Here is a 25,000-nt window from a genome sequence, read left to right as displayed (position 1 = left end):
ACAGTTAGGGAGGCGAGCCTCTGATCACTTCCCTGTCAGGAGAGCTTAGGCTGGGATCAGCCTCCTAACTCTTAACAGAAGCAGAAATGTTTTAAACACGACTCTGTGAACACCCTGCATTGTCACAGCGCAGCTCCTTCACAGCGTTACCTGCCTCAGTGGAGCAAGCGCTTTCCACGCGGGAATGCGCCCAATTATCAAATTCAGAGACAGCAGAGTGTGCTGTCTTCATTCCTCTGGTCTAACAAAGGAGCCTTTGTATACCTAACCTGTGATGACATCATTCTTCAGCAATGCTTTCTTTTGTAACTGTTTTCCTGTATAGCTTGGGATCCTCCTGGCCCATCTAATAAACATCATGCATTTAAGGAAATACCCGGACAAAGCATAGCAACATATCCAATAGAAAAACATTACAAAAAAACCCTTATTTTGTGTAATATATATGTAAGGCCTTCGGAGCGATGAATCGATCAATTCATGTTCAATCGAGGCTCGCAGATTAAAAGAAGCCACGGCCGACCGTTCATCGGTGAATCCATCTCCACATATCAGTGTGTTACAATGCATGTATTACAGCATGAACGAGTTCATCAAAAATGAAGATGCTTTCCGTTCTGTCATGAAAAGAAAGCACTTTATTTCTTGCCGGAGCGTTCCAAATCTTATATAACAAGGAGCAGGGCTTGGAAATTCACTGAGTGCAGCTCTCATACAGAAGACAATCAGTAAAAACACTGAGTGAGCCCAGACCGAAACAAAAACCTCTACAGTCCATACAGACATCCTTCCACGCTCCTCAGAGTTATTCATACAGTCCATACAAACATCCTTCCACACTCCTCAGAGTTAATAAACAAGGCAAACCAGAGTAAACTGTGGTGAATGCAAAGTATAACCATGGGAAAAGCATGGGGGAAAACTACAAAATTACTGTGGTAAAGTACAGTGGTAAACATTTATAAGGACAGCCCAGAACTCTGATAATCCAGTCAGGGTAAACACAAGCATCAGACACTCAGCCACACTGCAATTCCAGTTCAAACTGTTTATTCCAAAAGATAACCCCTGCTTCAGTCAGGTCAGCAACAACAAGGGGCTCCCATTATCCTTCAGGGTTGCGCATCACCTGAAAGGACTGACGGTAACACAGGCATGCAGCTCAGAGCAATATACAAAGCACAGTGGGGCGTGACCCAACCCCAACCCCTTAAACCATCAGCTGCTGCACGACAGCCGTTAGACTCAAAAACCCAGCAGAGTGCTGTACACCAGCCCTTGAACTCTGAACCCAGCAGAGTGCTGTACACCAGCCCTTGAACTCTGAACCCAGCAGAGTGCTGTACACCAGCCCTTGAACTCTGAACCCAGCAGAGTGCTGTACACCAGCCCTTGAACTCTGAACCCAGCAGAGTGCTGTACACCAGCCCTTGAACTCTGAACCCAGCAGAGTGCTGTACACCAGCCCTTGAACTCTGAACCCAGCAGAGTGCTGTACACCAGCCCTTGAACTCTGAACCCAGCAGAGTGCTGTACACCAGCCCTTGAACTCTGAACCCAGCAGAGTGCTGTACACCAGCCCTTGAACTCTGAACCCAGCAGAGTGCTGTACACCAGCCCTTGAACTCTGAACCCAGCAGAGTGCTGTACACCAGCCCTTGAACTCTGAACCCAGCAGAGTGCTGTACACCAGCCCTTGAACTCTGAACCCAGCAGAGTGCTGTACACCAGCCCTTGAACTCTAAAACCAGTCTTGTCACTCACCCTGTGCAAACGACCACGAAGTCCATGATGTTCCAGCCGTTCCGCAGGTAGGATCCCTTGTGCAACGCGAATCCCAGAGCCAGGATTTTAATTCCAGACTCAAAGCAAAAGATCGCAATGAAATACGGTTCAGTGTCATCCTGCACGGGCAAAAGAACACAGGAAAAAAACACACAATGCGTTACCTTGTACGTTTAAACACACACAATGCATTACCTTGTACGTTTAAACACACACACACACACAATGCATTATCTTGTACATTTAAACACACACACACACACACGATGCATTATCTTGTACGTTTTAAACACACACACACACACACGATGCATTGTCTCGTACGTTTTGAAATGTTGGTGGCTACTTCTAATCAAGTCGAGAGCGTACACGCTCAGCTTGATTGGAGGGCAGCCACCGAACACACATTAACATATCATAAGTCATTAAATCTAAATAAAAAACAGGCAAACCACCTGCTATTAACTTACTTAATCTGGTTCCACAGAACCTGTTGTGGTTTAAACGTGCAGAACGCTTTGTCGTTGACACTCTGAGTGCAGATCCACACTCTCAGTGATGTTATACATTGTGAGTGCAGATCCACACTCTCAGTGATGTTATACACTGTGAGTGCAGATCCACACTCTCAGTGATGTTATACATTGTGAGTGCAGATCCACACTCTCAGTGATGTTATACATTGTGAGTGCAGATCCACACTCTCAGTGATGTTATACACTGTGAGTGCAGATCCACACTCTCAGTGATGTTATACACTCTGAGTGCAGATCCACACTCTCAGTGATGTTATACATTGTGAGTGCAGATCCACACTCTCAGTGATGTTATACATTGTGAGTGCAGATCTACACTCTCAGTGATGTTATACGTTGTGAGTGCAGATCCACACTCTCAGTGATGTTATACATTGTGAGTGCAGATCCACACTCTCAGTGATGTTATACGTTGTGAGTGCAGATCCACACTCTCAGTGATGTTATACGTTGTGAGTGCAGATCCACACTCTCAGTGATGTTATACATTGTGAGTGCAGATCCACACTCTCAGTGATGTTATACATTGTGAGTGCAGATCCACACTCTCAGTGATGTTATACATTGTGAGTGCAGATCCACACTCTCAGTGATGTTTTACATTGTGAGTGCAGATCCACACTCTCAGTGATGTTATACACTGTGAGTGCAGATCCACACTCTCAGTGATGTTATACACTGTGAGTGCAGATCCACACTCTCAGTGATGTTATACACTCTGAGTGCAGATCCACACTCTCAGTGATGTTATACATTGTGAGTGCAGATCCACACTCTCAGTGATGTTATAAGTCCAGGTGCTCTAATATGTTCCAATGGTGACTTGTAGTTTGTTTTACAGCATAGCAATGCTGCACAGTCCCTTACAGTGTAATAGACTGATGGCTGGTTCCACACACCCTGATTAGACCCAGTCTGTTTTTATTATTATTAAATTACCTGGTTTGCATTGGGAATAATAATAATTTCATCACACAATGTGACTTGACTTATTTCCTTGGAGACAAGCAAGGTTTCACAGCTATCATTAATGTGCAGGAATCACTGCTAGCAGTTAATACAGGAGCCGTGCATATTGATTTAAAAAACAAATCTTAATCAATTAGGTATCAAGATCCAGTATAAGAAAACAGCAGAGAAGGTCAGCGGGGCCAACAAGCCTTTTCTTTCTTTTCTGTTCAATGTTGGCTAAAGAGGATTTGCTAACTAGATTAGCTGAAGCAATTTGCTCCTTTTGGGGTCATTATATTTCATATTATTACAGTACTTGTATACAGTATTTACTAAAAACATACGATTGTAATCTATCCAGTCTGGAGAAGGGGCTCGAGTCTGCACAGCTATCTATTAAATCTATTATTATTATTATTATTATTATTATTATTATTATTATTATTATTATTATTATTAGTATTATTATTTTTAGAATACCTTCAAGTCTGTGCATCGGTTGATTCTCACATTTGCTTTCGCTGTGTATACTGCACATATTCTGCTGCACACATCATCAGAATGCTACATTTTGACTGCAATCGCTACGATACGTTCTCCTTCCAGGCTTTTCAAAGCCATTGAAAATGTTAAATGTGATTGTTACACAAATAGCAGTGCAGCCCTGTTCAAAGGGTTTGGTTAACAAAGGATGAAATCGCATGCAGGGTGTATCTGGCAACACGTGGATAAGAGTCTAGTTGAAAGTGTATCTAATAAAAGGATGCACTCACCAGGCGCTCTGACATGGGCGTCTTGTCTCCGTCGGGCAGATGCTGCTCCAAGGCTAATACTATACAGTTTGCAATGATAGTGGCTAAAATCAGATATTCAAAAGGAGTGAGGAGGGGCACGGTTAAGGAATCAAACCATCGGTGTACTGCAGCCATAGCAAAGCACACAATCTCAACACCCACATTTCCATAGTCATATACAGCACAGAACATACAGGTGCACAGATATCTCGAGCTTCCAACAGAAAAGCAGTCCTGCACATTCAAACCATCGATGTACTGCAGCCATAGCAAAGCACACAATCTCAACACCCACATTTCCATAGCCTGTCATATACAGCACAGAACATACAGGTGCACAGATATCTCGAGCTTCCAACAGAAAAGCAGTCCTGCACATTCAAACCATCGATGTACTGCAGCCATAGCAAAGCACACAATCTCAACACCCACATTTCCATAGCCTGTCATATACAGCACAGAACATACAGGTGCACAGATATCTCGAGCTTCGAACAGAAAAGCAGTCCTGCACATTCGTTCTACTTTCCAGTCTACTCAGTATAGTTCCCTGGCTATTTCCCTTCTGTTTCCTTTAGAAAAATGTAAACGCTGAGCTTCAGTATATTCTGTCTCTATTTGTATGCACAGGATTAAATAGGGAGCACCACAGCGGGCACTCAGAGGAGTATACTTTGGTTTTTGTGGCACCTCTGAGGTCGCAAACAGTTTGAATTGATTATTTATTTATTTAACCAGGATAGAACCCTTGAGGTATGCATCTCATTTCAAGGGGGTCCTGGTAAGAAATAACACATTATAAAATGAAAGGCATGAAAGAGACAAATCATTCAAACAGGACAAAAACACTTAAAACAATCACAAAACCAGTAATACAAAATAAAAGTGTGAAGTAAAACCATTTCAATTGACTTGATTCTGGTCACAGTATTTACAGGATTCGCAACCCTGGTCAGATTTAAAATACATATTTATTTTCAAAAGGTATTGTGATACGCAAAGGCACGCTGGCCCATGTCAGATCTCAATGCAGGGATTTTAAAAGTATTTCATCTTAGAGCACAGGTAGAGGTACACGTCTCCAACAGAGCTGTAAGGTAACTTGGAGCGTTTCCAGCGTACTTCTTATAAACTAAACACAAAAATGAGAGAGCCTGCTCGTGTTATAAGAGTCACATGTTTCTCCTTGAGGAAAGCAAACAGAGCAGGGATGGGCAGTAGGAAGCGGCTGCTGAAGCTACAACTGTCTGACAATCAACCAGGATGGTTCACTATGAAGGTCTATTTATATGAGCTATTGGCTTGAGAGAGGGTTAACAGCAGTGTTGTAACCCAGCGTATTCACTATTCATTCTGTCAAGGCTGAGAAGAGAAGATAATGCTCCAGTACTATTTCAGTGCTGTGCTCTGCGTAACCCTGCCATTATGAGCGTCTCTTGAATTGTACACTCCGCGCTATAAACAGAAGCACAGCAGACGCCCTGCGAGAGAATCGGATGCAGTTTGAAGCGCTATAGTTTGAGCATTTGTGCAAAAAAGCAAACGCTTCTTCACAAAAGCCTAAGTGCCTCATGTTTTTCCTTGGGGCAGACGATGTCAGTGTATCATGTCTCCAGCTCGGAGCGTGTGTTACATGAATACCCCCGCTCGCAGCGTGTGTGTAGAGACACAGGGGGGCGCTGCGTCAGCACGCAGGGCTCGGGTTTAATCTTGGCTCGCAGTCACACATTTAGTTACGCAGCCCAGGTTAGGATTATCTTCAACAAGGCTATATGTGTCATACCATTCAGATTAGGATGCTCTGAAGAATGTTTTATTGATGATAACTCATAACTGGATGCGTGCTGTTCTCCAGATTTATGTTACAATGTAAAGCCGAGGGAACACAAAGCCACTTTTTCAGGAACAGCGGCTTGAAACCTGCTTCCAGGAGACCTAGTTTGAGGTTGTGTATCAAACCCCAAGTCTCCCCTGGTGTGCCGCGCAGTGGCACTGAAACCTAGTCTCCTGAAACCAAGTTCCAAGCCACAGGTATGCCGAATATGTTTCACCATTAGAGTGATACAAATCTCTCTATATAGTTCAGTTCAATAAAATGTTCAGATTACATTGCTGAGTGGGATAGCGTTTCCTTCCTCACCGATCCCTATCTGTGCAGAAAGATTCCTGCATTTTTACACTCGTATCAGACCTCAGATCAACTAAAGATTTTTATTTTGCCCCAAACATTAACCACAGTAAAAGATATTGGGTAACCCTTTAAAACAATGTCTGCAAATTCCTAATGAATTCCAGCTGAATCCCGCAGCAGGAATGACACCGGAATATCTTCCTCATGCCCTCTGAGTTGTGAAGTCATTCATTGTGAATTCATGTGGGTTTAATTACCTGCGTTCATGCCATGTTCCTCTGTAACAGATCATGTTGATCACGTGTGTAAGGCCTGCATTCATGCATGAATGAACACTTCTCACTCCCTGGTGGGCGAGTAAGAGGCTATGAAGTAGTGAAGAATAAACAGTGAACTCACTGGGAACGGATGGACCTAAATATTTTGAAATCATAATGAATTAACAGGGCAGAATTCAAAGTGAATGGCTTCAGAACTCAAGGAAGTGCAGCAGCTATTGAGGTGTTATTCCTGTGGGACTGAGCCAGAATTCATTAGGAATTTGCGGCCGTTATCTTAAAGTGTTACCAGGTAGGTATTTTTTGAGACTGAGCCTGGGCTGGCAGCTGCAGAAGCAGTGCATGTGACTCAGTGAACACGAGCATGAAAAATCAATCCATCACACAAGCCCACACCGAACAGCTCCCAAAAATAGACAGGGTCTCAATTCAAGGGCTTTCGACTAACAAACAAACGTACAGGCAGAACACGGGAGCCTTTTACAACAGAGGAGAGGAAAATGCTAAAAGGAGCCGGTGATTTCTGAGCTGAGGAAAGCAAGGAGATGTAGAATTTCTCTCGTGGAGGCTGAGTAACCCACATAAAGCTGAACGTCAATATGCAATGAACGTGCGTTCACTTGATTTAAACACATAGATATACACAGCAGAAAATAGAGGGGCTTTATTAATGAGGGCTCTCTGTAATGGCTGCTCTGCACCTACAGCAAAGAGGAGTGTGCAGAGGGGGGGGGAACGAGGGGAGGGAGGGATAGGAGTGTGAGAGGAAAGGAGGCGAGGCTACTTGGATGCAGGCAGGCTGCACTGTTAGTTAGTGCCTCGTTGGAAGAGATAAATCAAGGGGCCTGACAACCAACAATCTCACAGAAACACCCGAATCTGCATCCTGTTACTACACCTGAATTTATCAGACACCCAGAGAATTCTGATTCGCTGTCAGAGGTGCATTGGCTATTTTAATATTCAATACAGCTTTCATATAAACACCTCACCACCCACTAAGATACAATACAGGGGAAAGAATATAATATTCTTAGATCAGCCCCAGGTCTGGTGTACTGCAGCGGCTCACACACACAGGACACAACACGTGTTCCCAATCATCTCGAGGAAGGAGAGCTGAATAAATCATTTAGAGGTTCTGCTTTCATCCACATCCATTCAATCTGAGTCACTAAGTGTAGACAGGAAGACTAGCTCAGCTACCCAGCACCAGCAAAATGAGAAACACGCTCAGCTACCCAGCACCAGCAAAATGAGAAACACGCTCAGCTACCAAGCACCAGCAAAATGAGAAACACGCTCAGCTACCCAGGACCAGCAAAATGAGAAACACGCTCAGCTACCCAGCACCAGCAAAATGAGAAACACGCTCAGCTACCCAGCACCAGCAAAATGAGAAACACGCTCAGCTACCCAGCACCAGCAAAATGAGAAACACGCTCAGCTACCCAGGACCAGCAAAATGAGAAACACGCTCAGCTACCCAGCACCAGCAAAATGAGAAACACGCTCAGCTACCCAGCACCAGCAAAATGAGAAACACGCTCAGCTACCCAGCACCAGCAAAATGAGAAACACACTCAGCTACCCAGGACCATCAAAATGAGAAACACGCTCAGCTACCCAGGACCAGCAAAATGAGAAACACACTCAGCTACCCAGGACCATCAAAATGAGAAACACGCTCAGCTACCCAGGACCAGCAAAATGAGAAACACGCTCAGCTACCCAGCACCATCAAAATGAGAAACACGCTCAGCTACCCAGCACCAGCAAAATGAGAAACACGCTCAGCTACCCAGGACCAGCAAAATGAGAAACACGCTCAGCTACCCAGCACCAGCAAAATGAGAAACACGCTCAGCTACCCAGCACCAGCAAAATGAGAAACACGCTCAGCTACCCAGCACCAGCAAAATGAGAAACACGCTCAGCTACCCAGCACCATCAAAATGAGAAACACACTCAGCTACCCAGCACCAGCAAAATGAGAAACAGGCTCAGCTACCCAGGACCAGCAAAATGAGAAACACGCTCAGCTACCCAGCACCAGCAAAATGAGAAACACGCTCAGCTACCCAGGACCATCAAAATGAGAAACACGCTCAGCTACCCAGGACCAGCAAAATGAGAAACACACTCAGCTACCCAGGACCATCAAAATGAGAAACACGCTCAGCTACCCAGGACCAGCAAAATGAGAAACACGCTCAGCTACCCAGCACCATCAAAATGAGAAACACGCTCAGCTACCCAGCACCAGCAAAATGAGAAACACGCTCAGCTACCCAGGACCAGCAAAATGAGAAACACGCTCAGCTACCCAGCACCAGCAAAATGAGAAACACGCTCAGCTACCCAGCACCAGCAAAATGAGAAACACGCTCAGCTACCCAGGACCAGCAAAATGAGAAACACGCTCAGCTACCCAGCACCAGCAAAATGAGAAACACGCTCAGCTACCCAGCACCAGCAAAATGAGAAACACGCTCAGCTACCCAGCACCAGCAAAATGAGAAACACGCTCAGCTACCCAGCACCAGCAAAATGAGAAACACGCTCAGCTAGCCAGCACCAGCAAAATGAGAAACGCGCTCAGCTACCCAGCACCAGCAAAATGAGAAACACGCTCAGCTACCCAGGACCAGCAAAATGAGAAACACACTCAGCTACCCAGGACCATCAAAATGAGAAACACGCTCAGCTACCCAGGACCAGCAAAATGAGAAACACGCTCAGCTACCCAGCACCATCAAAATGAGAAACACGCTCAGCTACCCAGGACCAGCAAAATGAGAAACACGCTCAGCTACCCAGGACCAGCAAAATGAGAAACACGCTCAGCTACCCAGCACCAGCAAAATGAGAAACACGCTCAGCTACCCAGGACCAGCAAAATGAGAAACACGCTCAGCTACCCAGCACCAGCAAAATGAGAAACACGCTCAGCTACCCAGCACCAGCAAAATGAGAAACACGCTCAGCTACCCAGCACCAGCAAAATGAGAAACACGCTCAGCTACCCAGCACCAGCAAAATGAGAAACACGCTCAGCTAGCCAGCACCAGCAAAATGAGAAACGCGCTCAGCTACCCAGGACCAGCAAAATGAGAAACACGCTCAGCTACCCAGCACCAGCAAAATGAGAAACACGCTCAGCTACCCAGCACCAGCAAAATGAGAAACACGCTCAGCTACCCAGCACCAGCAAAATGAGAAACACACTCAGCTAGCCAGCACCAGCAAAATGAGAAACGCGCTCAGCTACCCAGGACCAGCAAAATGAGAAACACGCTCAGCTACCCAGCACCAGCAAAATGAGAAACACGCTCAGCTACCCAGCACCAGCAAAATGAGAAACACGCTCAGCTACCCAGCACCAGCAAAATGAGAAACACGCTCAGCTACCCAGGACCAGCAAAATGAGAAACACGCTCAGCTACCCAGGACCAGCAAAATGAGAAACACGCTCAGCTACCCAGCACCAGCAAAATGAGAAACACACTCAGCTAGCCAGCACCAGCAAAATGAGAAACGCGCTCAGCTACCCAGGACCAGCAAAATGAGAAACGCTTCACAAATAAAACCACAGCTTACAAACCCAGAGCTACAAACTGCAGTGCGTGGGAGCTTGTTGTGCTGCAGCCCTTACGAAACGTCTGTAACACTTCACATGAAGTGTCTTTAATGACTGGGTGTTTACATGGTAGCTACTTAGTAAATGCATGTGTGCCGATACATAGTGTTAGCACATAATCTAGTCTTTTTTAAAATGTTCCCAGTGTTTTAGATCCTACTACTTTACCTGGTCAGCTAGTCCATGCATTTCTAACTCTCTGTGTGAAACCATGCTTCCTCCCTGAGGGTTCTAAACTTACTTTTACTCAGCTTCCATGTATGCCCTCTTGTCCTTCTCTCTGTGCTAAAGCAGTGTCTTGGGTTAACTTTATCTATACTATTAATGATTTTAAAGACTTCAATCAAGTCCCCTCTTTCCCTTCTTGCTCTCTCTGAAGAGATTTCATTGTGTTAACCTGTCCTCCTCGCTCCTGTCATTAAGTCCTGGGATCAGCCTAGCAGCCCTTCTCTGCCCCTTCTCCAGTGCAATGCTGCCTCTGTTGCAGTGAGGTGAGCACAACGGCAGCCCGTATTCTAGGCTCAGGCGCTATAGTTTGAGAAAGCCCTGCCCTCCTGTAGAGAGAGTCGAACTCTGAGCTCCAGCAGTTAACACTGAGAGCACAGGGCACGACTTGGGGGTGTGTGGAAGAACTGGTGGACTAGAGAATACCATTTTACACACATAGAGAATGGCATGGTTTGTGTTTAGTTTCTAAGGTGCATACTGGAAATGCTCCCAGTTACCTTACATCTCTGTTAGAGATCAAATGATGTGCCTGCTTTTAAAATCCCCAGATCAAGGCATCTCATCTTTGGAATTCATTGCCCTCAGACATAAAAACAGCCTCTTCACAATACCTCTTTAAAAATCACTCCGAAATATTTATTTTAAATCTGACCAAGGTTGCAGACTCTCGAAACTCAATGAAATCATTGCCGTGCTCCCAGCACCAGTGCTTTTGTAACGTTAAGCTCTTTTCTCTTTGTTAGTTTAGCAGAAAGGACCTGTCTCCACATCTGGAGCGCCCAGCAGATTCACAGGTAAGCAATAACAATACCTTGCACTATACATGAATGCATATAATACAGCATATATGTCACATTTACCTGGTATGAACTCAAATGAATATGGCCACAATACTTTGATATGAAACGTATGCTACAATATATGCTTAATGAACTAACATGACATACTGAACACTATCCATCGAGGTTAAACTAGTTCTTTTAAACATTCATTGAGAAAGGTTTGTTATTCATTGAGTCTTTCTCTGCGTTTATAAAGGGTTGAAGTTTACCAAGGTATAGTAAAGCAGAGGCCAGTGAAACACATGCAAGCATGTGAAAGAACGAAGCATGGCAACGCTTGACAAAGGCAGAATAACTACTGCAAAATGACTGCACACTTTTACTGTGGTAAACTTTATTCCGGTCCAGTTAAATAGCGGTATTCACAATCCGAAAACAAGCCAACGTTAATTCAGCTGCATTTCCACAGAATATGAAGGCAGAAATTGAACTCAACCTGTTTCTGTATTGATGTGGCACTAAGCTAAACGCTTCCCTGATTGGCTGTGCATTTTGTTAAATGACTGATGTAATCACCCGGGTTTAGCTTGTTGGCTCCAACACAGGGCCCTGTTCACACAGAAACTCGCTCTCTATTTGAAGACAGATTGTTTTAGCAAGAAGTGTTGTGAATGTTCTCTTAAGCTAAAGGACTGTTCTTCAATTCTGCTTTCCATTTGTAATTCAGGAGCTTAAAGGCAGCCTGGAGAGGAATGCAAACTATCTATTAGAGGTAGCAATGCAGTCCCTGTGTTACAATGGAGGCTCCATTAATGATATGAAACCTGGCACAAGCTCCGTGTATTTACCGGAAAGTTATATACATGAAAGGAACAAAAGAATAGAGACGAGCAGTAATGCAGGTATCAAATTCCCGTAACCTGCTATCAGATAGCTCTGCCATGGTGTGATTAAAATGGAGCAGAGCTTCACCTCGTCTCTATCGAAAGACACCTAAAGATGGAGACTCTTAAAGAGGGAGGGCAATCCTAGCCCCTGAGTCCCAAAACAAAAAGGTCATGGGGTTCTTTTGGGGTTTTCTACAGCACAGCTCAAAAGAATGTAATAAACCCATGCCTGGAAACACCAGATCCACCCTGACTGTACGCTGGCTAATTCCTAGAGCAAGTGTTAATATCTCTCATCCCTATAGATGCACTCGAGTGCCACTGGTTGTAAGGTTTAAGGACGCCCCTGTCCAGGGAGATGCTGTGTCTCAGTGATCCTGCTCTATAAACACAGCTTCCTTCCAGCAGACAGACAGGACAGCTTCCATTTCAGAGACCTGGGAGCCCTGCTCAGCTCAGCTCAGCAGCACACACAACCATTTGCTTTCCATTTTCTCCTTGTGTCTGTATATCATGGGAAAGATGTTGGGGGGGAAATCATGCGGCAACAGGACTGCTGTTAATCCTACACACACCCCCCCTCCACACACACACACACACACACACTCCCCGACTCCACACACACACACACACCCTCCACACACACACACACACACACACAGACCCCTTCACACCTTCCACACACATACACACACACACACACACACACACCCCTCCACTCCACACACCCTCCACACATACACACACACACACACACACACCCCTCCACACCCTCCACACACACACACAGTGTAGTAAATATTGCCCCCCCCCCACTACCTATCCATCTCAAGAGCTTTTCAAGGAAGCCACAAAAGCAAATGGAGTTTTTTTTTCCTGTGTGAATGTGGCTGTGTGCTGACATCAGCAAGCAGCGCTGTGCAGAACCGACATGCCAATGCCTGCATTGCTCCACTTGTGCTCAAGCATGCAGAGCAGACATGCAGTTATGAGCACTACGTGTCTATATATATATATATAGAGAGAGAGAGAGAGAGAGTGTTAGGCACAGATCTGCAGACAGCGTGATAAGTCAATACTTGTTTCAGTGTGGATATGTGTGTGTCTTTGCAGTGCTGTATATGGTTCTGGTACATAGCGACCGTCCAGGGGAGTGCTTCATTTATATCAAAATCTGCAAGCAGGCTTATTACAAACAAGCACCACAAAAAACAAAAAAAAAACCTGCAATGTACCGTTCAGTACTTGCGCGCTCCAGTGTAAGATGTGAACAAATGCCTACAATGTGTTTCTTATGGCCTCATAATGCATTCTCACATAAAACATGTACAACAAGCACACAGAGCCCTTTTACAGGCTGATGTGTCGATGCGTCTTATTGAAACCGTATTCTCCTGATTGAGCTAATATATATATATATATATATATATATATATATATATATATATATATATATATATATATATATATATATATATATATATATCATAATACCAACATGAAACCCGCACCAGCACTGGCTAATTAGAAAGATATTAATAATAAAAATATACCAAACCATTATTAATAATGGAATAACAATAATAACAATGCAATATTAATAGTTCTTATAATAATATATACTGTAACCCAGCACAATACAAATATAATAGGATTAAATACACATTTTAAAAAGCTTTTTTTTAAAAGGATATGGCCATTCGGTGATTTTTTTCGCGTATTTTCTCACCAGGTTATCCTCGCTGAACAGAAACAGGGACCGGTTGACGGTGAGGCAGTTCTGTCGGACCGGGATCGGGTTGTAAAGGGCCATGGTCCGGGCTCGCTGTGCCATCGACTGCTTGTACATCCTCTGGGCGCCGGGCGGGCCGCCCTGTCTGCTCCCGCCGCGTCCGGGACCCCCTTGCCCGGGGACGCCTCCATACCTGGCCGGCACCTCGTCTCCAAACCTCGCCATTCTATAGACACCAAACGCCAATCGTTACGAAGCAGCAGAGTAGAGAGACTGTGCAACACAACCACGTTACATCCCATCTGCTTCAATACTCGAGATACATGCAGTTGGTTTGGTTTTTTTTAATTATGTCTTGATATTTTCCACAAAAAAAAAAAAAAAAATGTTCGTTGATATATAGATATAGAAAACACGAGATGTGTTTGTGTCAGTCCCCTCGACCGCCCTGATAGATTTGGTTTTGTTCTTTTTTCAAATAATTTGCATATTTTGTGTGTGTTTTTCCCCGTTGTGTTTCTTAATACAGTGTCGCTGCTGATTCTTGCCTTTACAGCTGTTACAAAGAAACCCTGTAAAGTCAGATGTGCATTTCTCTTCTGATTGAGGTGGTGGTTTCTGTTATTTTTAGATTTTTATTTCTGACACCTCCGCACAGTTGGCTAGTGTACGGGTTATGACCCCCCACACCACCCCTCTCTCTGTCTCTCTCTGTCTGCCTCTCTCACAGACACACACACAACTAGATCGGATTTGCTGTCGATTAATGCAGTTTCTTCTTCTCTTCTGTTGTGCGGGGTTATATAAAGATTGTCTATGCCTTTCCGGACGACGGCAGATTCCTCATGATCATTATCATCGTCATCCCCGTCACCATCATCTGCACTTCAAAGCAAGGAACACAATCCAACGACACGAACATCCGGAGGGACACGGAGACAGTGTCATCACCAACCCAAGAAGCGGCGCTGCTGATGCTGCTGATCCTAACAATCGCAGGGAGCTGTCCTGAGCCTGGGTGCTGCAGCAGCTAGACACGGCTCCGTGCTTCCTGCATCCCTGCCTCCCTGGGAAATAGCACGGATAGGTCTGTGTGATGCGCTGGCAGCTCGGGCTGTAATGAGCTTCTGAACAATTTAACGCGACCCAAGCTCCTCGTCAAAGCTTCAACAGCACATGACGCGCCGAGGCCCTGATTCGCTGAGATCCCGCCTATGGTTTCATACGGCAGCTATTCACTTACCACCTACCGCCAAGCCCCGCATTCACCCAACATAGAGAAACTCACAAACTAAAGACGTGCGTGAATAATTAGGCACATTACATTCGCGAATCATAACACGGAATGTGAAAAAATATTAAATAAATTGTAGTTCCTACTGTAACGATGTATAGATTTTAGATTAGATTAGCAGCGACCGTTCTTTTGTTTTAGTCTTCATCCCTCTCTCTCTTTTTAATGATCTTTTCAAACTATAAAATGCTTTAAAAAACATTACAAAATCTCGCATATAATACTCGTGTGAAGATGTCGCCCTGCTGAATGTGGTACTCGACTAATCCACGACACCATTAATAGCTGAACTAAAACAGATCAAGCAGAGGTTGCATTATCCGCAGAAGACGAATCCAGTCCGAACCCGCAGCGCGTGTGTGAATCTGAACGCAGCTGCCATCCCTGGGATAGTCTGTAATTAACATGGTGACACACCCCTCCGTCACACCTCGGGTAATCAATGGGCTTTATTTATTTACCTGCTTGAGTTTATTTTAATGGGAGGGTGTCACTGAGGCAGTGCAGTTCACGACAAGAAAAAGACGGGTCGAGTTACACAGTAGCCTTCTATGTCAATTTACTGAATGAGATTTTAAAAGGTGCAGTTAACCCATATAAATGCATAATGAATGTGCACCGTGCTGCTAAATGACTTGCAGATGCGATAGACTTTAAACAAAATACATTTAGTATTTTTTTTTTTTTTTGGGGGGGGGGGGGGTAAATAAGATATTCCATAGCGCATGTGTGTGTAAATATATACGCACACTTTAACCTGCTGTTTTTCACGGTTGACACACTGAGCCACACACGCAGTTTTTTCCCGACACACACGCCTAGACTCATATGAGGCTATGGTGCATTTGGGGCTCCCATATAAAGACTAGAGGAGAGGTTTTGGGGGGTTTTTTTGCAGCGCGCTGTTGTGCCCGACTCTGATTCAGCCGGTCAGAACCCTGGACAGCGCCAGCGACGTCACTCGGAATGTTGGGAAGCAGTTCCACTCTGGCGCGGCGTTTACCCGGAGCGACGCAATACAGCGTGCGCCCTGCATTCTTCCTCTATATCCTGGTAAAGTAACAGCCTGTTTATCTGGATTGTTGAATATTGTATGTGTATCTGCGTGTGTGTGTTTGTGTCTGAAAGGAATTTGGAAATGGCAGTTATATTGTGAGGTGTGTGCTAACGATCTTCGCATTGCTGGGTTTCTCGTTAAAAAAAGAAGTGGGTGGCGAGCGTATAAAATGAAAATGACACGGAAAGCGTAAATACGCAAATATATCACTTTAAAAAAGGTCATATCTTGACACGCCTTTGTGAAGGGAAAGTGTGTTTGAAAACAACCAGTGGAGGTATTGATAGGCTTTGAAGTCAATAAGCGAGTGTGGTTAAATACGTGGTTAAATAAGCGAGTGTGATCGCAAACACATGAATACATTTCAATAGAAACACGGGAGTGTGGTTACCATGGCAGCAAACGGAAATCGCCTTCTCTTTAAAACTAACATTTTAATGAACAGTCTCTCCCACAAGGGCTGCGGTTCCCCAAATACAGCACAGAACAGTGACAGCACAGCACAGTGTAACAAATACGGGATGAGGGGCCGGCGTTTTCTCTTCGTTTTACCGTCTAAAACAGGTTTCTGTACTGAATACTGTGCCAGTGTCACCTCTTACCCCTCAGCACTGCTCTGAATACTGTGCCAGTGTCACCTCTCACCCCTCAGCACTGCTCTGAATACTGTGCCAGTGTCACCTCTCACCCCTCAGCACTGCTCTGAATACTGTGCCAGCCTCACCTCTCACCCCTCAGCACTGCTCTGAATACTGTGCCAGCCTCACCTCTCACTCCTCAGCACTGCTCTGAATACTGTGCCAGCTTCACCTCTCACCCCTCAGCACTGCTCTGAATACTGTGCCAGCCTCACCCCTCACCCCTCAGCACTGCTCTGAATACTGTGCCAGCCTCACCTCTCACCCCTCAGCACTGCTCTGAATACTGTGCCAGCCTCACCTCTCACCCCTCAGCACTGCTCTGAATACTGTGCCAGCCTCACCCCTCACCCCTCAGCACTGCTCTGAATACTGTGCCAGCCTCACCCCTCACCCCTCAGCACTGCTCTGAATACTGTGCCAGTGTCACCTCTCACCCCTCAGCACTGCTCTGAATACTGTGCCAGTGTCACCTCTCACCCCTCAGCACTGCTCTGAATACTGTGCCAGCCTCACCTCTCACCCCTCAGCACTGCTCTGAATACTGTGCCAGTGTCACCCCTCACCCCTCAACACTGCTCTGAATACTGTGCCAGTGTCACCCCTCACCCCTCAGCACTGCTCTGAATACTGCGCCAGCCTCACCTCTCACTCCTCAGCACTGCTCTGAATACTGTGCCAGCTTCACCTCTCACCCCTCAGCACTGCTCTGAATACTGTGCCAGCCTCACCCCTCACCCCTCAGCACTGCTCTGAATACTGTGCCAGCCTCACCTCTCACCCCTTAGCACTGCTCTGAATACTGTGCCAGCCTCACCCCTCAGCACTGCTCTGAATACTGTGCCAGCTTCACCTCTCACCCCTCAGCACTGCTCTGAATACTGTGCCAGTGTCACCCCTCACCCCTCAGCACTGCTCTGAATACTGTGCCAGTGTCACCCCTCAGCACTGCTCTGAATACTGTGCCAGCCTCACTTCTTACCCCTCACCCCTGCTCTGAATACTGTGCCAGCCTCACCCCTCAGGACATTTTTGGGGGTAATGCAGAGAGCAAACGCCCCCCCCCCCCCCCCAGTCCTTCAGCATTGGTAGTAAATGAATCTTATTTAGGGAACCACAGAACTCGCGGTGGCTTTAAACGACCGTGCGGCTGACAGAGGCTTTCTTCCTCTTTCATCACTGCCTGTACCCGCGCGCTCCTGCTCGCTTCCTGTTCTGCAGCCGGCAGCCTTTGATCAGTATCAGACTCCTCGCGGGCAGCTGTGACATCAAAGCCTTTAATTGGAAGCGTGTTGCCTCGTGCTTGTATTTCTTTATTTGTTTAGTTATTTAACATCACTGCGGTTCATTTTTTAGCAGAACGTCAGGTGCATAATATCACAAAAACGGAAAATGATACTGCAGTCGTTTTATTCTGATCTGAAGAGTAATACCTCCGCCCCCCATTATGAGAACACCTCCCATCCGCGACATTCATAATTCACACTTAAAATAAAGGAACAAAAACAAACAAATAAATAAATAAATACATTCTAGGCTGTGCTGCCACCTGCCGGTGTATAAGCACACTGCACCCACCCCGCCCCCTTTCAGTGCGATCCAGTCCTTACATTACCGGCGTGACTGGAGCCGGCAGAAAACACGGAACACTAAAATAACGACCGCAGATTCATAATGAATTGAGCCCTGTGAATTCATGCGGGGTTAATTACCTGCGTTCATGCCATGTTCCTCTGTAACAGATCATACTGATCACGTGTATAAATCACGCATTCATGCTCGAATGAACGTTTACTCTCACAACCCGCCGAATGCTTTCCTGATGCGTGTTATTCTAAAGTGTTCCCAGCAGTTTGACATCAGCGATGAAGACAGAGAAAGCCCTCTGTGTTTCTGTTCGTGCGGGAACGGGAATAGGTACAGTATTTGTATTGAGAATCCACACTGCTGAATCAGCTGTGCCTGGGTGCCATAAAAACCAGACTGGTAGGAACTTAGAAAAGGTTCCCAGGATACATTTTTGCAGTTTCCTCCCCATGCCTTTCCCATGGTTATACTGTACACTTGCTAAGATGCTGTCACTGTGCTGTGCTTTGTTACACTGTGCTGTGCTGTCCTGTGCTGTCACTGTGCTGTGCTGTCACTGCTTTGTTACACTGTGCTGTGCTGTGCTGTCACTTTGCTTTGTTACACTGTGCTGTGCTGTCACTGTGCTTTGTTACACTGTGCTGTGCTGTCACTGTGCTTTGTTACACTGTGCTGTGCTGTCACTGTGCTTTGTTACACTGTGCTGTGCTGTGCTGTCACTGTGCTGTGCTGTCACTGCGCTGTGTTGTCACTGTGCTGTGCTGTCTGTTCTTTCTTACACTGTGCTGTGCTGTCACTGTGCTTTGTTACACTGTGCTGTGCTGTCACTGTGCTGTGCTGTGCTTTGTTACACTGTGCTGTGCTGTGCTGTCACTGTGCTGTTCTGTGCTTTGTTACACTGTGCTGTGCTGTGCTTTGTTACACTATGCTGTGTTGTGCTGTCACTGTGCTGTGCTGTGCTGTGCTGTGCTTTGTTACACTGTGCTGTGCTGTTCTGTGCTTTGTTACACTGTGCTGTGCTGTCACTGTGCTGTGCTGTGCTTTGTTACACTGTGCTGTGCTGTGCTGTGCTGTCACTGTGCTGTGCTGTGCTTTGTTACACTGTGCTGTGCTGTGCTTTGTTACACTGTGCTGTGCTGTTCTGTCCTTTGTTACACTGTGCTGTGCTGTCACTGTGCTGTGCTTTGTTACACTGTGCTGTGCTGTGCTTTGTTACACTGTGCTGTCACTGTGCTGTGCTGTGCTTTGTTACACTGTGCTGTGCTGTGCTTTGTTACACTGTGCTGTGCTGTGCTTTGTTACACTGTGCTGTGCTGTGCTTTGTTACACTGTGCTGTGCTGTGCTTTGTTACACTGTGCTGTGCTGTGCTTTGTTACACTGTGCTGTTCTGTGCTTTGTTACACTGTGCTGTGGTTTAATCATGGGAATCTTGTATCTAGAGGTCACTGAAGCAGTCCGCAGCGGCACATTTCAAACCGATTTACCAGCTTAGTTCACAGCGTATTTAAACTCAGTCAGTGTTTTTAATGCGATAATGATGTTCATATTAAATGCCTCATATACACAGTGATTGCACTATAATCGGCTGGTATTAAAAATAAGTGCCAACGTGTTTCAGTGTCTGTTATGAATGCAGCGCACCCCAGAAAGCAGCTGTACAGCTCCTCTGTATTATTAGCATCCTGCACTACTGCAGATTGAGACACTCGTTTAGGGTTGCTTCCTGTCCCTGTTTTCTCTGGATCATCCCGGTTTAGGGGAAGGTGTCCCGGGATTTCAACATGCCGTCCCGGGACACTAAAATGTCACAGTTTTTAATTGTATATTCTCCATCCAGGTACATCTCTAGAGCAGCAGCACAATGCCAGCCCTGCAAGCTGAGCACAAGTTACATCAATCAGGTTACACTATCACTGCAAGAGACGCGTCGCTATGAATCGGATGTTGTGACAGTATCACTATTGGATGACTGGAGGATTTCTAGAGAGAGTTTATACTTTCAACAGCCCGCCCCCTTCAGTTTGGAGGTCCTGTTTTTTTGTTCCTCAGAGTGGGATCCTAGCCTTGTTTGAGTTTGTCTCCTCTGTGGATGTGCTGAGTATTACAGGAGGGCACTGTGAGGCAGACAGACACACAGAGAGATCTCAGGGGTTTTCAGTCTGTGTACTCATTAGATGTGGTTGTGCAGCACTGTCTCTCGGTGTGTGATCACAAGGAAGCCCCGCTGAAAATCAAAGAGCTACCCTTTCAAAACCAAACAGCAATTACACAGCGTTCAACTGAGAGCTCACACTACAGGGAGAGAGGGAGAGAGGAGAGGAGAGAGGGGAGAGGGGAGAGAGGAGAGGGGAGAGAGGAGAGGAGAGAGGGGGAGCGAGGAGATGGGAGAGGGGAGAGAGGAGAGGAGAGGAGAAGAGAGGAGGAAGAGGGGAAAGAGGAGAGGGGAGAGAGGAGAGGAGAGAGGGGAGAGAGCAGAGGAGAGAGGAGAGGAGAGAGGGGAAGAGAGGAGGGAGAGGGGAAAGAGGAGAGGGGAGAGGAGAGGAGAGGAGAGAGGGGAGAGGGGAGAGAGGAGAGGAGAGAGGGGAGAGGAGGGGGAGGAATACAGAGTCTCTGTGTGTGTGTGTGTGTGTGTGTGTGTTTCAGTGCGTGTGTGTGTGTGCGTGTGTGTGTGTGTCTCAGTGGGTGTGTTTCTTGATCTCGTTGTAGTTTTCTACTCTGTTTTGTTGAGGGCGGTGGGACTCTAATTGATCTGTTAATTGATGATCTTGTCTGCTTCCTCTGCTGGGCTGGAGGAGGTCCTGTGCAGTAAGCACCAGGACAGCGCTGCTCAGCACTTCAGTCCTGAATGAACAGCATGTGTGTCAGCCCTGAGCTCTGGGGCGCGCCCACTCCCTCACCCCTCACCTGTCCAAGAGAAGCCGTTCCAGGGGCTGCATCTCCCCCCCACAGTAACTCTGCACACTCACTGCTGCGCTTTGCCCAGGACCGTGCTGTGCATTTACCATTTTTAAATATGCTTTACCACACCTCTCTGTGCTTTACAATGCTTCCCTATGCTTTGTCAGGCCTCTCTGTGCTTTACAATGCTTCCCTATGCTTTACCAGACCTCTCTGTGCTTTACAATGCTTCCCTATGCTTTACCACACCTCTCTGTGCTTTACAATGCTTCCCTATGCTTTACCAGACCTCTCTGTGCTTTACAATGCTTCCCTATGCTTTACCACACCTCTCTGTGCTTTACAATGCTTCCCTATGCTTTACCAGACCTCTCTGTGCTTTACAATGCTTCCCTATGCTTTACCAGACCTCTCTGTGCTTTACAATGCTTCCCTATGCTTTACCAGACCTCTCTGTGCTTTACAATGCTTCCCTATGCTTTACCAGACCTCTCTGTGCTTTACAATGCTTCCCTATGCTTTACCATCACTCTCTGTGCTTTACAATGCTTCCCTATGCTTTACCAGACCTCTCTGTGCTTTACAATGCTTGCCTCTACAAACCAGCTCTGTGCCTGTATTAGTACATCTGTTCTTGAAGATTAATAAACTCTTCTCATGCTTGAATTGGATTAATTACTGATGGAAACGCTCCCCACATTCATTCGAGGTCACACTGTACGTGTATCTGGCAGCAAGCTAACCTGAACACTAATAAGGGCGTCTGCTAAGAAATAAATAATAATAATAATAATAACGTCTCTCTCTATATATCTCACCCTGCGGCAGTCTGAGGTGATGCCATAATAAACTCGGACTGCTGACAGCTTGCCAAGGTTTGCGTTTGTATTTTATCATTTTCTCTATTATTGAAAATTTACATTTTGGGGTTTACTAAAACAAAGGAATCCAGATTTGAATCAAGGATGCTAAAGATCTCTGAGCCCTGTGAGAGAAGCGAGCCAGCCCTCTGCACCCCCAGGCAGCTTCAGAGAGTGTGGATCAGAGAGCCTGTGAGGATAATGAAGGAATTCAACTGCACCAGCATGCTAAACTCTTGTAAGGCTGACTAGACCCAAACAAACACGCTGCCTCCTCGCACCTGCTTCCAATACACAAACCAGGACCATGATCACTGGAACAGCTCGCCACGCAGTGCATTCCAGGCCGTCTCGGGCACCTTTCTCAAGAGAAGCAGGACCACACTTACCAGAATGCATCGGGGTGTGAGTTTAAAAAAACAGAACGGAACCCTGGGAAAGCAAAGCTGCTGAATTCATTAACCGTTAGCGCTGTGTATACGTTATGCATGAATGTGAGTCAAAGAAGCCGGATTTCATCCCAGGACTTACAGCAGAGGAACGGCGAGCTTACGGGGCTCAAAGATAAAGCTGACTACTGCATCACGGTCAAAGCACTGCGGAAGAAGAAGAAAAACGATATATATACAGAATAATAAACCAATACAACATTGAAACGCAGCAGCATTTAAACAGAACACTAATAAACACACAACTGGAACATTTAATAAAACAATAACATCAGTGTAAAAAGAATGACAAACAACTTGGGCAGACCTGGTGTACTACCCTGCGAGTGCATTACCTCTTTCCGCCGCTGGGCGGAGTCTTGAGCACACGTTCAGCAGTAGGAGGTCATGGCTTTTCAGAACCCATAACCTCCTACTGCTGCAAGTATGCCAAAGTCGTTTTTCATTCTTTTTACACTGATTTGATTGTTTTGTGTTATTAAATGTTCGATTATGGGTTTATTAGTGTTCTGTTTATATGCTAATGCGTTTCAATGTTGTATTTTGTGCGTTTTTTTTACGTTTTTTTGCCAAAAAACAGAAAGTGATATTTTCAGGAAAAACATTTAAATTAAACAAAAAAAAAAGTTTAAAAAAACACGCCCTCCAGTGGAATAATGAGGTAATGCATGTCAAGGGAAATGTACAAGGTCGACAGCAGCTCAGTTTTAAGAACATAAGAAAGTTTGCAAACGAGAGGAGGCTCCATTCAGCCCATCTTGCTCGTTTGGTTGTTAGTAGCTTATTGATCCCAGAATCTCATCAAGCAGCTTCTTGAAGGGTCCCAGGGTGTCAGCTTCAACAACATTAGTGTTATTGGTGTATTTTCTTTGGCATGCAATACCTCATTATTCCACTGGAGGGCGTTTTTTTTGTTTTTTTTAAATGTCACATTATTTTCCTGAAAATATATTTTAATTTTTTTGGCAAAAAAAACGCACAAAAACAAACAAAATACAACATTGAAACGCATTAGCATATAAACAGAACACTAATAAACCCATAATCGAACATTTAATAACACAAAACAATCAAATCAGTGTAAAAAGAATGAAAAACGACTTCGGCATACTTGCAGCAGTAGGAGGTTATAGGTTCTGAACAGACATGACCTCCTGCTGCTGAACGTGTGCTCAAGACTCCGCCCAGCGGCGGAAAGGGGTAATGCACGCGCAGGGTAATATACGGGGTCTGCAGCCGGAAGCGCAGTGGTGCCAGCTAATAAACACGTGTTTTCACGATAAGGATCACGTGTTAGTTCTCATGTTTATACAAAGAATATAATAATGCAAACAGAAGCAGCACGCTTTCCTATGTGAAAGACGCGGCTGCAGACCCCGTATATTACACTGCACTTGCAGTACCCCTTTCCGCCGCTGGGCGGAGTCTTGAGCACACGTTCAGCAGTAGGAGGTCATGGCTTTTCAAAACCCATAACCTCCTACTGCTGCAAGTATGCCGACGTCGTTTTTCATTCTTTTTACAATGATTTTATTATTTTGTGTTATTAAATGTTCCAGTTATGGGTTTATTAGTGTTCTGTTTATATGCTAATGTTTATTTTGTGTGTTTTGTTTACGGTTTTTTGCCAAAAAAACAAAAAGTGATATTTTTCAGGAAAAACTTTTTTTTTTTTTTTTTTAACAAATTAAAAAAAAAAAAAAAAAAAAACGCCCTCCAGTGGAATAATGACGTAATGCATGCCAAGGGAAATGTACCAGGTCGACAGCTGAAGACGTGTGCCCAGCGGCAGAAAGGTAATGCACTCGCAGGGGAGTACACCAGGTCTGCCCAAGTCGTTTTTCATTCCTTTTACACTGATGTTATTATTATGTGTTATTAAATGTTCTTGTTATGGGTTTATTAGTGTTCTGTTTATATGTTGATGCGTTTCAATGTTGTATTGTGTTTGTTTGCAAAAAAAAAAGCGATATTTTCAGGAAAATAAATTTGACATGAAAAAAAACATTTAAAAACCACGCCCTCCAGTGGAATAATGAGGTATTGAATGTCAAGGCATATATACAAGGTCAATTGCAGCTCAGTTTTGTGTTATTGATGTATGTTCCACTGGAGGGCGGTGTTTTTCTTAGACCAGACTGGGGGAGTGAAATCTTCTTTCTCTTCACTGTAAATGAATACCCTTCCTCTGCTTATCGGGGTTCTGTATAAATCTCTCAGCGTGCTTATCGGGGTTCTGTATAAATCTCTCAGCGTGCTTATCGGGGTTCTGTATAAATCTCTCAGCGTGCTTATCGGGGTTCTGTGTAAATCTCTCAGCGTGCTTATCGGGGTTCTGTATAAATCTCTCAGCGTGCTTATCGGGGTTCTGTATAAATCTCTCAGCGTGCTTATTGGGGTTCTGTATAAATCTCTCAGCGTGCTTATCGGGGTTCTGTGTAAATCTCTCAGCGTGTGTAGAATCCTGAACGC

The 25,000-nt window shown here is 45.3% G+C and overlaps 1 protein-coding gene across 14 annotated transcripts in view; it reads right to left on the bottom strand.

Annotated features, from left to right (window-relative positions):
• Window positions 1-25,000, bottom strand: part of LOC117402054 (voltage-dependent P/Q-type calcium channel subunit alpha-1A-like) — a 130,014-nt gene that overhangs the window by 101,216 nt on the left and 3,798 nt on the right. For all 14 annotated transcript variants that reach the window (XM_059006892.1, XM_059006896.1, XM_059006894.1 and 11 more), the window contains exons 2-4: window positions 13,708-13,970; window positions 4,046-4,152; window positions 1,765-1,904 (exon numbers count right to left, since the gene is read on the bottom strand). In XM_059006892.1, coding sequence (XP_058862875.1) covers window positions 1,765-1,904; window positions 4,046-4,152; window positions 13,708-13,970 — 510 coding nt within the window. The remainder of the gene's footprint in view (window positions 1-1,764; window positions 1,905-4,045; window positions 4,153-13,707; window positions 13,971-25,000) is intronic.

This window comes from Acipenser ruthenus, chromosome 34 (assembly GCF_902713425.1).
Source record: "Acipenser ruthenus chromosome 34, fAciRut3.2 maternal haplotype, whole genome shotgun sequence".
In the NCBI taxonomy this organism is placed as follows: Eukaryota; Metazoa; Chordata; class Actinopteri; order Acipenseriformes; family Acipenseridae; genus Acipenser; species Acipenser ruthenus.
Note: the sequence above shows the minus strand (reverse complement) of the source record. Positions and strands in the feature narration are given on the sequence as shown.